Source organism: Aythya marila, assembly GCF_965140915.1.
Source record: "Aythya marila genome assembly, chromosome: 2".
Taxonomy (NCBI): domain Eukaryota; kingdom Metazoa; phylum Chordata; class Aves; order Anseriformes; family Anatidae; genus Aythya; species Aythya marila.
This window is the reverse complement of record NC_139043.1, coordinates 90008664-90021812: the sequence shown is the minus strand read 5'-3', so window position 1 is coordinate 90021812 and position 13149 is coordinate 90008664. Positions and strand designations below refer to the sequence as shown.

Genomic DNA, 13149 nt, shown 5'->3' with positions numbered 1-13149 from the left:
AATAAATACTGGGTTGTAACTGTCATAATGGTTTTCACTTCTGCTTTTTGAAGGAAAAAGCTCAGGGGAAATGCTGGAACACTGGGCTTACATTGGTTCCATTCAGAAAGTTCCCGATGGCTAGCAGAGTAGAAAGGATAAATCCCAAAGTTTTATTGTGCTCCAGTTGGTCCATTCCTTCTTTCAGATCTAGAAGCGGTTCTGCAACTTCCTGCCACGAGAAGAGAAACAAGAAAGTGAAGGCTGTAGTTGGCTATAGCTGCTTCTAGTTTTTAATTCTAAGGTTTAGATTAATTACTGCAACAAGTTCCTGAACTGGCGTCTTGCAGAGTGTAAACTAGCCATGTGTGCTGGCTTTCCTCCATGTTCCAGCTGATAAATCACATGCAAGGACAGCAAAGAAATACATAAAATACTTTCCTAATGTTGCTTGTTTACGTATGCATTCGCCTTACTTGTCCTCGGGATTATTCTATGGTTCTGAATAGGAGATACAGTATCACTGAAAAGGCTGTTGCACCTGAATTAGGGACATGAACACCCCTGGTCCCAAGTGAAAAAAGAAAGCTTCTTGTAACTATTCTTTCTAATCTTCAAAAAACAACCCCCCAAAAAAAGTTAGAACTCTGGCTGAGTTGACATTCACAGCCTGACCCTAAAGCTTTCTTCAAACGATGGTCACCTCTGAGTTTTAGATATCATTTTGTGCTTGTGTGACTTTAAAAATGGGGGAAAAAAAACACACACACACAAAACAAAACACAAAACCTTGAACCCCAAACTAAAGAAAGACCCCACCACCAACAAAAACATAAAATACTGCAAATATAAAGCTTTAAAAGTGGTCCCATTTTGATCTTTTAACTTAATGCATCTTCCGTCCACACACATTGTCTGAGTATAGGTATGTGAACTGATAAGACTTGAAAACATAAATTCAGTTCCATTACCTCGGGAAGTGAACTACACCAGAGAGTTCAAAGGAAGACAGTGAGGGTAATTGAGTTGAGTAAGCTTGTTTCTATCTTAGTGTGAGGCCCAGGGTTATTTATTTTATATGCACAGTTACAGTTCACATTGTTCCTATCTCCAATTGCCATCCAAAGAATCCCCGAGCAACATTCTTTTCCCAAATTATTACACTTTTTATGAGCTAAGAAGCCAAAATTAAGCTGTTATTTTAGACCAAGAGGCAAAATAACTGTGAACTTCACTGTCTTGGGGAAATACAACTGGTCATTCAAAAACTATACTGATATTTTACCACAAATAAGAGCACAAATACAAAGGAAACATGGATTTCTAGTCACTACAGAACAACTCAACTCTCAACTTAAGAAAACAGTATGGCAAATTTGAAATAAATTAAGAAATGGCACAGTGACCCAAGTAACTTCTACATCAGAGGAGAGATGCTAAATCATCCAAGGCTTTATCGGGTTAAACTAAAATCAATAAACTGCTGCACACAATTCTTTGAATTGGTTTACAAGTCAGGACTGATTTTTTTTTGTTTTGTTTTGTTACATTATGGAGATGAATCACAATGCTATACATCTGCTGCAAACACAGATTTTCGAACCATTTCGAACCTGCATCAACTTGCAAACTGTTTAAAAACCTTTCCTAGAAGGATGGTTTAAAATATTCTGAGGATAGATAAAAAGGTATCATAAAAGGCTTCCAAGAAGGCCATACTGTAGCCTTTTATTTAACTATTTACATGCAAGCTATCCATGCTTAAGCTTTCTTCCATATAGTGCACTTTTATCATTACTCTTTGCTTTTGAATTTATGGTAGCATAAAAACAAACAAACAAAAACCCTACAAAAAAAGTGTGCTATGTACCATATTAACAGGGGAAATACCCATTGTTGCTCCCTTTAAAACTCACCTTTTACCCGGAAAAAGCATATACATAATGCAGTTGCCCCATATTCTTAGCTATATCACATATCCTTTTTACCATGTTTTTGTTTCTGATCTAGAAATTATGCTTGAATGAAATTTGAGGGCTGGTCTAGAATTTTTGGTGGTGAGACATCTGATAAAGCCAGGTAAATGCTTATGTTATTAACATGCATAGCTTACTGTACCTATACAAGTTCACAAGCATGCTTTATTGGGAGGGGTAAAAGCTTTGGATGGGAATTTTGGAATGACAAAAATGTAATTTGCCATATTTGTATTTAAATGAGACTGGCCTGCATAGATTATCATGTAATTTTAAATGACCAGAAAGTATCAAGACCATACTGTACAACTTAAGTTCTGCTGCACTTTTAAAATTTTCAGACAGTTTAAGTATCACTCAAAAGCACAATCTTGGTGATGCTATTTGTCTAGCACACCATCTCTGGGGAGCCTAGACTTAGGGGTAATCTTTCTGCTCAGAAGAGGAACTAAACGAAGTCAAACTTTTCTCATTTCTACACCTGCTTATCTTCATTTATGATCTTTTGAAGTTGTCAGCAATAAGGATATATTTGCCCTCAATGACCTTAATAAAAAAATAAAAAAATCAGATTTAGGACAACGGAACATTCTATTCCTCTTTCTAAGACCTTTAAACTCCCTTTAAGATAATCAAATTTGACAGCATCTGCACCAGAAATAGTTCAGTATAAAGAGGTAGCAGTAACACAGTGTCATTGTTTATGAACAGAGCAATCAAAAGACTGAAAATGAAGATTTAAAGCTGAAACTCTATCTCCTCTGTGTATGTAGTTGAAATACGTTACCAAAAGAAAGGTGAGAAAAAGGTGTTCCAGTGATTAACTTGTATTAGGCATAAATGTTAGATACATGTTAATACTTCAGAATGTTATACACATCATCAAACAGACAATTTGGAAAGGGTTTTCCTTTTTCAATGCATATACTTTCACATGCATATACTTCGATCCAAAATAATGCATTGATTTGATCAAGTGTCACAGCTTACAGTGAAAGCTGCAAGTGTGCTGTAACTGCCTATAACGTGCAAAGAACGAGAATTTCCTTCGCTTTTAGCAGTGTTTCAAATGTTTCAGAGAGCAAGTTAGAAATACTAGGTATAAACATAGATTAGCAGCCCCTGCTAACTCAGATCACATGAAGGGAACAATTTAGCCTTGTGGTAACTTCAAAGCAGGATAAATAGCTATACCAGAGGAGAAAAAATGGCAAAAAATATTCAGACCAGATACATATATTTTATGTTTTATAAGTCAGAAGTATAAATTATCTAAGATTAAAGTCACATTTAAGAAAAATGAATATTAGCTTGATAACATTTCCTAAAATCTAAGAAAATGAAGCAGAGACTGAATAATCTTGACAATACCATCTGGAAATCAATCCATTCTTGTTATAGCCTTTGCAATATCCATGGCTAGATAAGCATAAGACATTTTTACAGAAGTATGTCCCACTTCTCAGAATCTATCACGCAATATTATGTATAATAATATATATAGGAGAGAGCTGCCTGAAGAACCCAGAGCAACACACAGGGTATGCACTAGAAGTGCAGCAGAGAGTTCCTGTACTGAAATTCCTGAAAGAGATTGTGGAAGTCAGCAGGTAGCTGAAATTGCCTTCACAGTTTGATTCTGTTTCATCTACTCACCGTCATGCTGTAATTTTGAAATTTTTGTATGTGATTTGTCATACATGATACAACCTGACTGTAGAGTTCTCTGAATAAACGCTGTTCATGAAAAAGGTGGTGGCAGTCAACTGTGACCAAACTGAAAAGAACACCCCTGAAGGATGATCCTATCTTTTGTTTACAATTTTGTAAGAGAGCTATAAACAGAAATAACTTTAATGGATAGTGTTTTTCTTAGTTCAAATGGATGTAAGATCAATATTCTCATTTCACGATTTATGCGTGAATCCTGTAGTCCTCATTCAACCTTTGTCCAAGGAAAAATTCTTACTGCTCTGAGATTATACATTTCCTGAATAACATCTGGAGCAGCTGTGGTAAGGAATTAGCCCTCTTCTTTGTTCCAATGTCATTACTGCCTAATTAAAGGAAGGAAGACATAATCTCTAATTTTCTTTTATAGAAGAAATAGATTATGAAGGATCATTTCAGCTGTTTCCAGGTCAGCCACTGAAATAAAAGTGACTTATTAACTGTTTCCACAAAATACACAGTCATATAATAATGAGGACAGAGAAAGATTAAGCAAAGACTTGGAAGACTGTCTACCTCAGCCTCCCCATGTTTGCCTCACCTTTTCCACTATCTCATAGTCCATCTTGAAAGCCCAGAGCTGGAGCCTGGCGGAGAGTTCGCTGATGGAGGAGAGGGTGAGAAGGAACTGCTCAGCACTGCCCAGGGGGACATCAGGGTTTGCCAGCTGTGCCTCCTGGATCTTTTGCTTCTCCTCCTCGGTTGGGATCATGGTCAAAATTTTCTGCAAGGGGAGATAAAAAACAATAGTCAGTTGGAGGGGCTGAGATGCTTGTAAGGGCTGGGCATGGGGATGCATCAGTAGCAAGGACACCAGCAGCAACAAGCTTCATTTTGACTTCACCCAAGCTGGTTTGATGACAAAGTGAAGTTTTTTTAAGGAGCAAAATTTTGTGGCCTGTGTTTTACAGCAGGTCAGTCTAGATACTAACGTTTAATTTATCCTCCACATTTATGCATGTTCCAGTGCACCTGTAGATATAAACAAAAAACTTGAGGACCTATTACAGCTGGAGGAAGGTTTCTTACAGCACAACTTGACAATTCGCTCTAAGCGAAGTGGCACACTGCGCTTTTTGGAAGGAAGCCTGGAGAAGGAGAAAAGGCTGGTTCTCGGAGTAGATGGGATGGATTAGATACCACTGTTTGGCACAACAGGAACTCCTGTCCCTTGCTGTTCTCACCATTTACTGTTTTTCATTTAGATTGTTTTGACTTTTATGAAACATGAAAACCATTGCAACATACTAGGGCATTCCTAAAAATGTCACCCAAAGTGAAGACAACTTCCCAGGGAACACTCACTGAATACACAGTTATGAACTGCATAACATATGGTCTTTTTCTCTTTTGATCTGAAAAGTCCAAAATATTGATGAAAAACGATCTCAATATTTTCAGTTTCTGCTGCCAGCATGGCTCAAAACATTTATATTTTTCCTTTAAATCTTGGATTTTACATGCTTGTTTACATGTGGCAGTTTTCCTTCCCAAAGGTATTGCTTCTTAGTTTTTAACATAATGAATGCATTTTCAAATGAAAAAGAAAAGCAAAACAACATAAAGGCATCAGATAAGTTGAAGTCTTTGCCCTGTTGATCAATGCCTCATTAAAACAAATCAGGAGATTTTCAGCACAACTTATGTTTATTCATCTGAGGAATGACATGTTTTTGCTGTAGCTTTCTATAATGATAAGGGCTGTTTTGGAGGTAAGGAGACCAAAATAAAAATACAGCCAAAGAGCTGTGAGACCTGCCAATCCAAACTACAGGCTTGTTCCAGCAGTGGAGATAGCCAATTTATCAAAGTAGCACAATTGCCCCAACTGGTACTGGTATTCCAGTACCAATTCCAGCAGCAATACTGGTATTGCAGTACCAGTAATTCATCTAGCTCCTTGTACAGTGCTGCAGCTAAGTGTGGAGAACTAGGGACTTTTCCTGGTCAATCTGGCAAAGAACAAGAGTTAAGGAAGCAAATAATGTTAACAAGGAATAAGCAAACTATGTTCAACCCGTTGAGTGTGGACTTATTCAATTTTAGCCACATCATTCATATAGCTGACCATCTTCTTACACAGACTTCCACAAATACAAATAGGGAAGAAGTTCTTCTTGTCAATGTTGGTCAGAACATTGTCTTTCAGTTTACAAGAAGAAGAAAATCCTCCTTGCTTGAACGCTGCAATAAGTTACCCTTGCTCTCACCTATAGCTAAAGGAAACAGAGAGAGTTAAAAGTCTGTGAGCATCTACTGTAATAAGGAAATCAAATCTTTTGATCTACCCCTATCCTAAGGAAAATAGAAGAGGAAGAATATCTCTCAGTACACTTTTATTTCCCTTGTCAATGTCTATTTGGAAAATGTTCTGTTCAGATTGACAGCATTTGTGTATTCATTTTGAGCTGTGCTATGTATCCATCCTCAGATGCTGAAATCTGTAAGTTAAGTGACACCTGGCATCAAGTGACAGATTTTAAGTAGCTGCTTCAGGGCACTTCTCAGTGTTCAAGCAATAACCACCTAAAAATGTTCATAAAAGAGAGACTGAGCCTGAAACCCAGAAGAGGTTTTTCAATGCGAACCTCTGAAGAAGTCAGGCCTCCGAGTTCCTACTTCTCTCTAAAACAATGACAAGAAGCCAACACCCCTCCCAGTGAGCCAGAGCAGCTTGCAAAGAGGATCATATGAACATCCATACATGGTGAGTTGAGCAGTAGCCATGTGATGGATGTAAAAATGCTTCTGATGCATTTTTGAAGGCTAACACTTCAGCAGTATTTTCAATTGCCTCCTACAAATAACTAGGGCTTCTGGCAGCTACCCAGGGATCCCACAACTATTTTGTGGTGGTGCAGGGCCTATACTCCAGAGATTTTGCACTGCTTTCGGGCATTTTAAAGAGGGCAAGGAAACAGTAAGCTCTATTTCCAAAGGGACTCTCCTCCTCCTTGAGCTTTATGTAAACACCACAAGCCAGATGGATCTGACACAAAGTATTCGAGTCCAAGTACTGCAAGTCTGCTCTGCTGCTCACTGCAGTATGTGAAAAAGGGAATGCCAAGCAAAGGAGCCTGTAGATGTGGTGCCAGCTGTCAAGCATCACCCCTGCTGCTGAAAGTGCTGTCTCGATGGAATCAGAGCTGCTGCCGATGTGCTGGCAGGTCTCACCCCAGCCACAGAGCAACTGCCCCTATAACAACTATTTACTCACCAGAGCTTGGAGTTTGCTCAGGCAAGTAATTCTTATCCTGCCGGTCATCATCCTTAGTGTGCTCCTGAGCAAGCAGTAAAATGCTCTTATTCTCTATTTCCACTCTATGACTAACTTGAACCATTTGTTCAGTGCTGAAAACTGTTGAGTACATCACCTGCCAATTCATTACTATTTTGAATGCTTTTTCTTTTTTTTTTAACATCACTGACAGTAAAAGGAGCATAAAAACACAGCAGGGCAGAAGGTTACTGGCACCTGATATGACCATTAAATCATAAATAGCTCTGAATCTAATGATTAGTTCAGAAAACTCTCTCCAATGCTGCATTCCTCAAGCAGATTAAAAGAGGACTGGTTGTTGGTGAGCCCTATGTTCATATCCTCTCATAATGTGACACAGAGATGTGTCATACACTTATTTAATCTCTGGGCACTCTAACACAATTACTTGGGCAAGAGACTAAAATTCTGAGAAGTGCAAAAACCTTGTAATGGAGAAAAAAAAAAGTAAAAGAAAAAAACTGGTGAGCCCATTTACATGAGATTATCAATCTTAATTGTTTTGATCTTTGAACTTTTAGTGAAGGGATCGAACTGATCACTTCTTGGCCTCTGCCATCCTGTTACATGATTTCCAAAAATGTCTTGGAGGAATGCCTTACAGGGCTCAAAGGGTGAAGTTCATAGGGAGACTCAGGCTGTCCCTCATGCATTCAGGAAGAGCTGGGCACCTTGGAGGGGGGTTCACACCAGCAACTGCCTAAAATGACCATCAAGACAGACTCTGAGTTTGCCTGAGAGTATAAAAAATGGGATGCAAGGAAGTACCTAACCAGAAACTGTCAGTAGACTGGAGCCCCTCTGGAAATTAGGTGCTGAAGTTATCTCTTCCAAGAGATAAGGGGCCTTCTCAGTGGTGATGAGGTTGCAAGGGTGGCTCAGCTCTCACGTTTGATTTCAGTTGATTTTATTGGGCAAACAGGAGCCTTAAAAAACTAGGATACTGAAAATCTGGTTGGTTTGGGGTCCTAAGCTTTCTGTGGCTAAAGGTCCACACGTTCATAAGCTACATAATCAAATACACATTAATGGGTATTTCATCTAATATTTGACAAGCCTCAGCAGAAGATTCAGATCCAAAAAGGCTCTGACACTTCAGCTTTTCAGACACCTATTCACGAGACACATCAGTGGTTTGCATTATTTGCAGAAGAAACCCGTTACCTGCAGAAAATATGAAAGGATCTACATACAAAAGAGTAGAATAGAATATCTAAAAGAATATGAAGCTCGGGATTTCACGGTAAGTGAGGCTGGTTGTGCTAATTTTATCTGAACTTTTCAAAAAAATGATCTAATTCTGAAAAGAGACTGTATCTAAAATGCCTTATAATGGTCTCTATAAATCAGAAACTGACAGCTGTGGCTTCAGTCAGATTGCTCCACTTCCTCAGCTCTCTACTGAAATGCATCAGCATGCAAGTGCTGTTCACAGAAACCATAGAAAATGTTTTTGTTTTCTGTAAGGAGTGAAAGGGTAGCTTTTTCCCCATTAAATAAAGTCTGAAACTTGTTAGGGCAGTGATACACTAACTGTGGAAGTACAGCCAGCACAGCATTATTGAGTCAATTCTCTGTGCTGTCTGGGCTTGTGAAAAAAGGTGTTTTTTCAGGTCAGCTAGCATCATTTGAAACGCCCCATCAGACTTTTACAAAGCATTAACTAACCAAATTGGAAACTGCGAATGCCAACACGCTGTGGTGAAAACTATCAGAACAAATTTAAATACCTTGATCATTTCTTACCCCTTTTTACATCTCAGAGCTACCTAACTACTCCAAACACATGGCTTTAGAAGCACTTAACTTCTTGGGCATTAAGGGCCTGGCATATCTGGGCAGCTTTTTTATTTCAAATAGTTTTACTGAAAGCTATACCTACCAAAGCAATGCACCATTATGCAGCACCAGAAAGCTACCTTTTAAAACACAAGGCACACCACCTTCACTTCCTCACAGCATTGCTCCAGTTTTACTCAGCTGAATTAATAAACCTCTTTGGTATGATTTGATTTTGATCCTTGTTCCCTTCCTGAGCAGCACTCTGTGGTAGGACCTACTCATTTCCTTTGCTGGAGATAAGCAGGAAGGACTGGTCTGGCAGACTATGCTTGCTGTTGCCGATGAAACACTTCATTAAAATTACCAGGATTTTAAGCTCGCCTTTTTGCTTAACTCAGAGAGAGCCCTCGTCCATGCTAAGCAGGAACGTCTTTGTTCTGCAGCGGAGCTCCAAGTTGTTTGAACACTATGAATGCCAAGCTTTCAAAGAAAGGAAAACACAACCACTTTGGCAAATGTAAGGTGGCAAAAAAATTTTTAGTTGGTTTGACACACAGTGCTCGCAGACACACATTGTGCCTTCCTGTGAAAATGTGTTTCTAGCAGTGCCTGCTCTGCATACTAAACTGACTGCGTCTGCCTTTCTAACAGCGTGCCCCCATTCACACAGGTACCAAACCCCTTCAAACACATGGGCAAAAAATACACAATGTACACAGGGTCATAAAACGCATAGTTTAATTTTTTAAGTTAAAAAGCAAAGTATGCATGACTAACAACAGCTAAATGCCACAAACAAAGTAGCATTCAGCAGAATCTAGGATGGGTAGCCTAAGATTCCCTGGGCTATGATCTTTATGATGAGCTGGGCTATTGCACACTGGTAGCCTGCATCCCACTGCCTCACTGCCTAACAGTTGTTAGTGCTACTGCCAGCAATGCTTTAGTCCTCTGTCCTTAAAGGGATTGCTAAGGTCACTTCTAAGACACCATTTAACTTGAACTCATGGACGAAGGTGCCAAACTGAAGTGACACACGTGCTATCATGACAGTGATGATGCTCCTCGGTGAAGGACTTGGGGCAGAACTCACAGCCAAGGCAAAGGAAGGCTCGGGTAACTATACTCTGTTGGTGCCCTCCTCCTTGTTGGATCCCTTAAAAGCTGAAGATGATCCTAATCTTCAGCTTTTCTGAATTTTTATTAGAGTATGTAACGTCCTCACCATAGCACATCACATCTCTTCCCCTGCACGCCTTACATCCATCTCTTCTGCTTACTAGCCATGACATCTCTTCTAGATGGTCTCTATGCATATCTTATATGATATCACAGTGGATACTCAAAACTACTCAAAAGTACTCATGGCAATGCAGTTTTTTAATTAAATAAATAAATAATGTAACTTTGTCCATACTGGTCATACTCATGCAACCCACAGATTAACTGTAAAGGATACTCTATACCAACCAATTTGCTTTATTCTCTGCAGTTTTTGCATAAATTATGCTGATATTTACACCATTACTGATTCATTCCTCATCGCTATAATTATTTTGTAGGATTTAGAAACAGTTGTTGTGAAACAGAAAATTTTCTAAAAACTTAGACAGCCTCTGTTCCTCTCAAGCTAACTCTAAGGCTAAAGACAATGAACAGATGAACCTAGAGAAGAAGAGAAAGGGAACAAAGTTTATCTACATTGTAGGTCAAAGGGGGTGTACAGAAAATTGATTAAGGGCTCTGCTGAAAAGAGCAGGACTCATGATGGTGAAATTCTACGCCTCTTCTTGTACCTCTGACCAACTCTGTATAGCTCAGTCCAACCCTCTGCCTTGCTACTTGTCTCTCTATGTAATGATGCACACTAAGAAAAATCTGCAAACTGAGAACTGGAGAAGGGAACCTGAATGCATGGCTTTACTCGACAAGTAGCAAATAAACATGGACCTACACATTTTTTTTTCTCCATGAACATCATCCCTTTCAACTACTGAAGGCGTCATCTCTCAACACAGAAAGTACCTAGTCTCAGATCCATTTATCCTTTCTCTTGATTTTAAATACCTGAAAAGTCACATCAGGATTACCCACGTCCTTTAGCTTCAAGCTGTGGACACTCAGAAATCCCATTTTCTTTAGCACTGGGCATGGGGATCAACAGTGTATCATTTCCTGGTTTCTGAATTCTCCCATTTGAAAGCTGCATGCATTTATTACATATATTTTAAATGAAATTATGGGTTCCTGGCAGCTAATGGAAAGGCCACCCAAATGAGGGTGTGGTGGTACCATGCACTCACAGCTGTGGACACCACAGGTGGTCAGCAGATGGGCCTGGCTACAAACGGTGGCACTGGAAGGGTGAGCTGTGCAGGGCAGCTGAACTTCTGTGAGCACACCAGGGAAGGCAACAATTCAAAGGAGATGATACACTGAAGATAATGAAGATGTGTCCTTTATCAGCCCCCTTTATGTTGTACTTTCCATGTGAACACTGCCTGCAGCACTGAGGTCTATCTGGTGGTCTGTGAGTTGGAGTTGGCTGGAGTGGAGCTTCTCTCCTATCCTGGAAAACTCAGTGCTTCACCATGCAGTGGTGGCAACATGGGGCTGGGTCATGGAGATGGTAACTGGCCAGCAGGAAACCTGAGGTTACCTTACCTGCCCCAAAGATTGCAATCTAACCAACTGGGCTAAAAAAGAGCAGCCTTTGTTGATCCCTATTTTTAAGTCTAATTTGTCACCTTCACAATATCAATAAAGAGTGCATACAGCACATAATACAGTTTTGGAAAGAAATTATATTCTAGCAGGGATAAATCAGGCCATGCCTTCTAGCTAGAACAATCTTTTGCCTTGGGTATTTATTTTGCGTGTAACTGCTGGCAGCTCCATTTCCATTCCAGCCAGCTTTTCTCATTTTCTTCTGTAGTCAGCACCGTAAAGGTGGAAAGGGGGAAATCATGAAACACAGAGCCAAACCATGGAAAGGTGACTATGAATCAATGCAGGACCGATGCAATTCAACCACTGGTTGAGATTTGTAGTTGTGCAGATTACTCTTATTGGATAATATAGGCTTATTCAAAGAAAGATTTGAAATGAATACAAACACAATAAAACAAACAAACAAACAAGGGAGCAGCAGGCTTCTTTTACATTTCGTAGAAGAAAAGTATTTTGATAAAAAAAATAATAAACAGAGCTCATCTTGGATCTCAGTAAGAATATCTGCAAAGTCAAACATGTAATGGTAAAAATTACATCATCTGTAATCTTTATACCAACTGCTTTTCTTCAAACAACAGTAACACAGAAATGCTATTTTGAGCAGAACTAGTCACTGTATTTGTTTTCCATTAGATACACAATCTAGAATGACTACAACAGCTATCTGGGCATGAACTTTATTAAACTCCGTACCAGTTGCATCAGCTTTATAAAGTCACTGCCTATTCTTTGGTGCTTTATGAGTGCTCAGTATTAAATACATTTCCGATGTATGCATGCAGAACTTGTCCTGTTTAGAATTTTAATAGCTTTAATAAACATAAGAAGAAACTGAGCTTCAGAAGAATAAATAATACTCTGAAAATCTCAGTAGGAATCAGCACCAGTATTATTCAAGTTTGGATACAAACAAAGCAGAGAAAACCGCATCTACTGAGCATTCCCAACCTCAGGTGGACACTACCTGCTTCTGAGTACCTACATTGATCTAACAGGTTTCAGTAATAGACACATCACTTTTTCTCTCTTCCATGAAATATATGGCCTGTATCATAAGCAATATTGAGTAAAATGAAACACTGAACATGCAGACTTGAACATACTGACTTACCTCTATTCCTTCCTTATTTAAGGCATATTCGTCAAAGTTCAAAATAGCAGTCTTGATAGTCCGTGGAGGGGGCAACACAGTCAAGCCAATATTAATAGCATTGCTTCGTTTTGAGTCCAATACAATGATCTCCTGTCGCTTCCCATCTGCAGCAGTTTTCTTGATAAAGAAGAGAGGAACAAGGAAATTACTCCTCCAGTCTGTTTTTTAGACAAAAAGTCACTCCTCTCACCAAAGCCTTCCTCTGTGCAACGGTACTGACACTGAATGCTTATTCATATGCAGCCATCATATGCAGCCATCAAAAAAACCACGTTAATTCCTCACACCAATACGATTGACGTGGCATGGGACAGCTTCTGTGTGCTGACAAGGCTGAAGGCAGGGGCAGTGTAGAGGAGCTGGGGACTACCTCATGTGCACGATGGGTGAAAGTAATGAGTTGTTGGTGGTGGGTTTTAAATTAAAAAGAAACACAACTTTCAGAATAAACAGGATAAATTTTAGGAGAAGAAAGATGATGTTTGTTTTCCATTTTATTCTCTCAGAACTCTCTT

At 39.3% G+C, this 13149-nt stretch overlaps 1 protein-coding gene across 9 annotated transcripts in view; it reads right to left on the bottom strand.

The window, feature by feature from the left end:
- FHOD3 (formin homology 2 domain containing 3) overlaps positions 1-13149 on the bottom strand; it is a 420526-nt gene that overhangs the window by 36572 nt on the left and 370805 nt on the right. For all 9 annotated transcript variants that reach the window (XM_082753307.1, XM_082753302.1, XM_082753303.1 and 6 more), the window contains 3 exons: positions 12593-12751; positions 4228-4410; positions 92-211 (listed from right to left, as the gene is read on the bottom strand). In XM_082753307.1, the coding sequence (XP_082609433.1) occupies positions 92-211; positions 4228-4410; positions 12593-12751 (462 nt within the window). The remainder of the gene's footprint in view (positions 1-91; positions 212-4227; positions 4411-12592; positions 12752-13149) is intronic.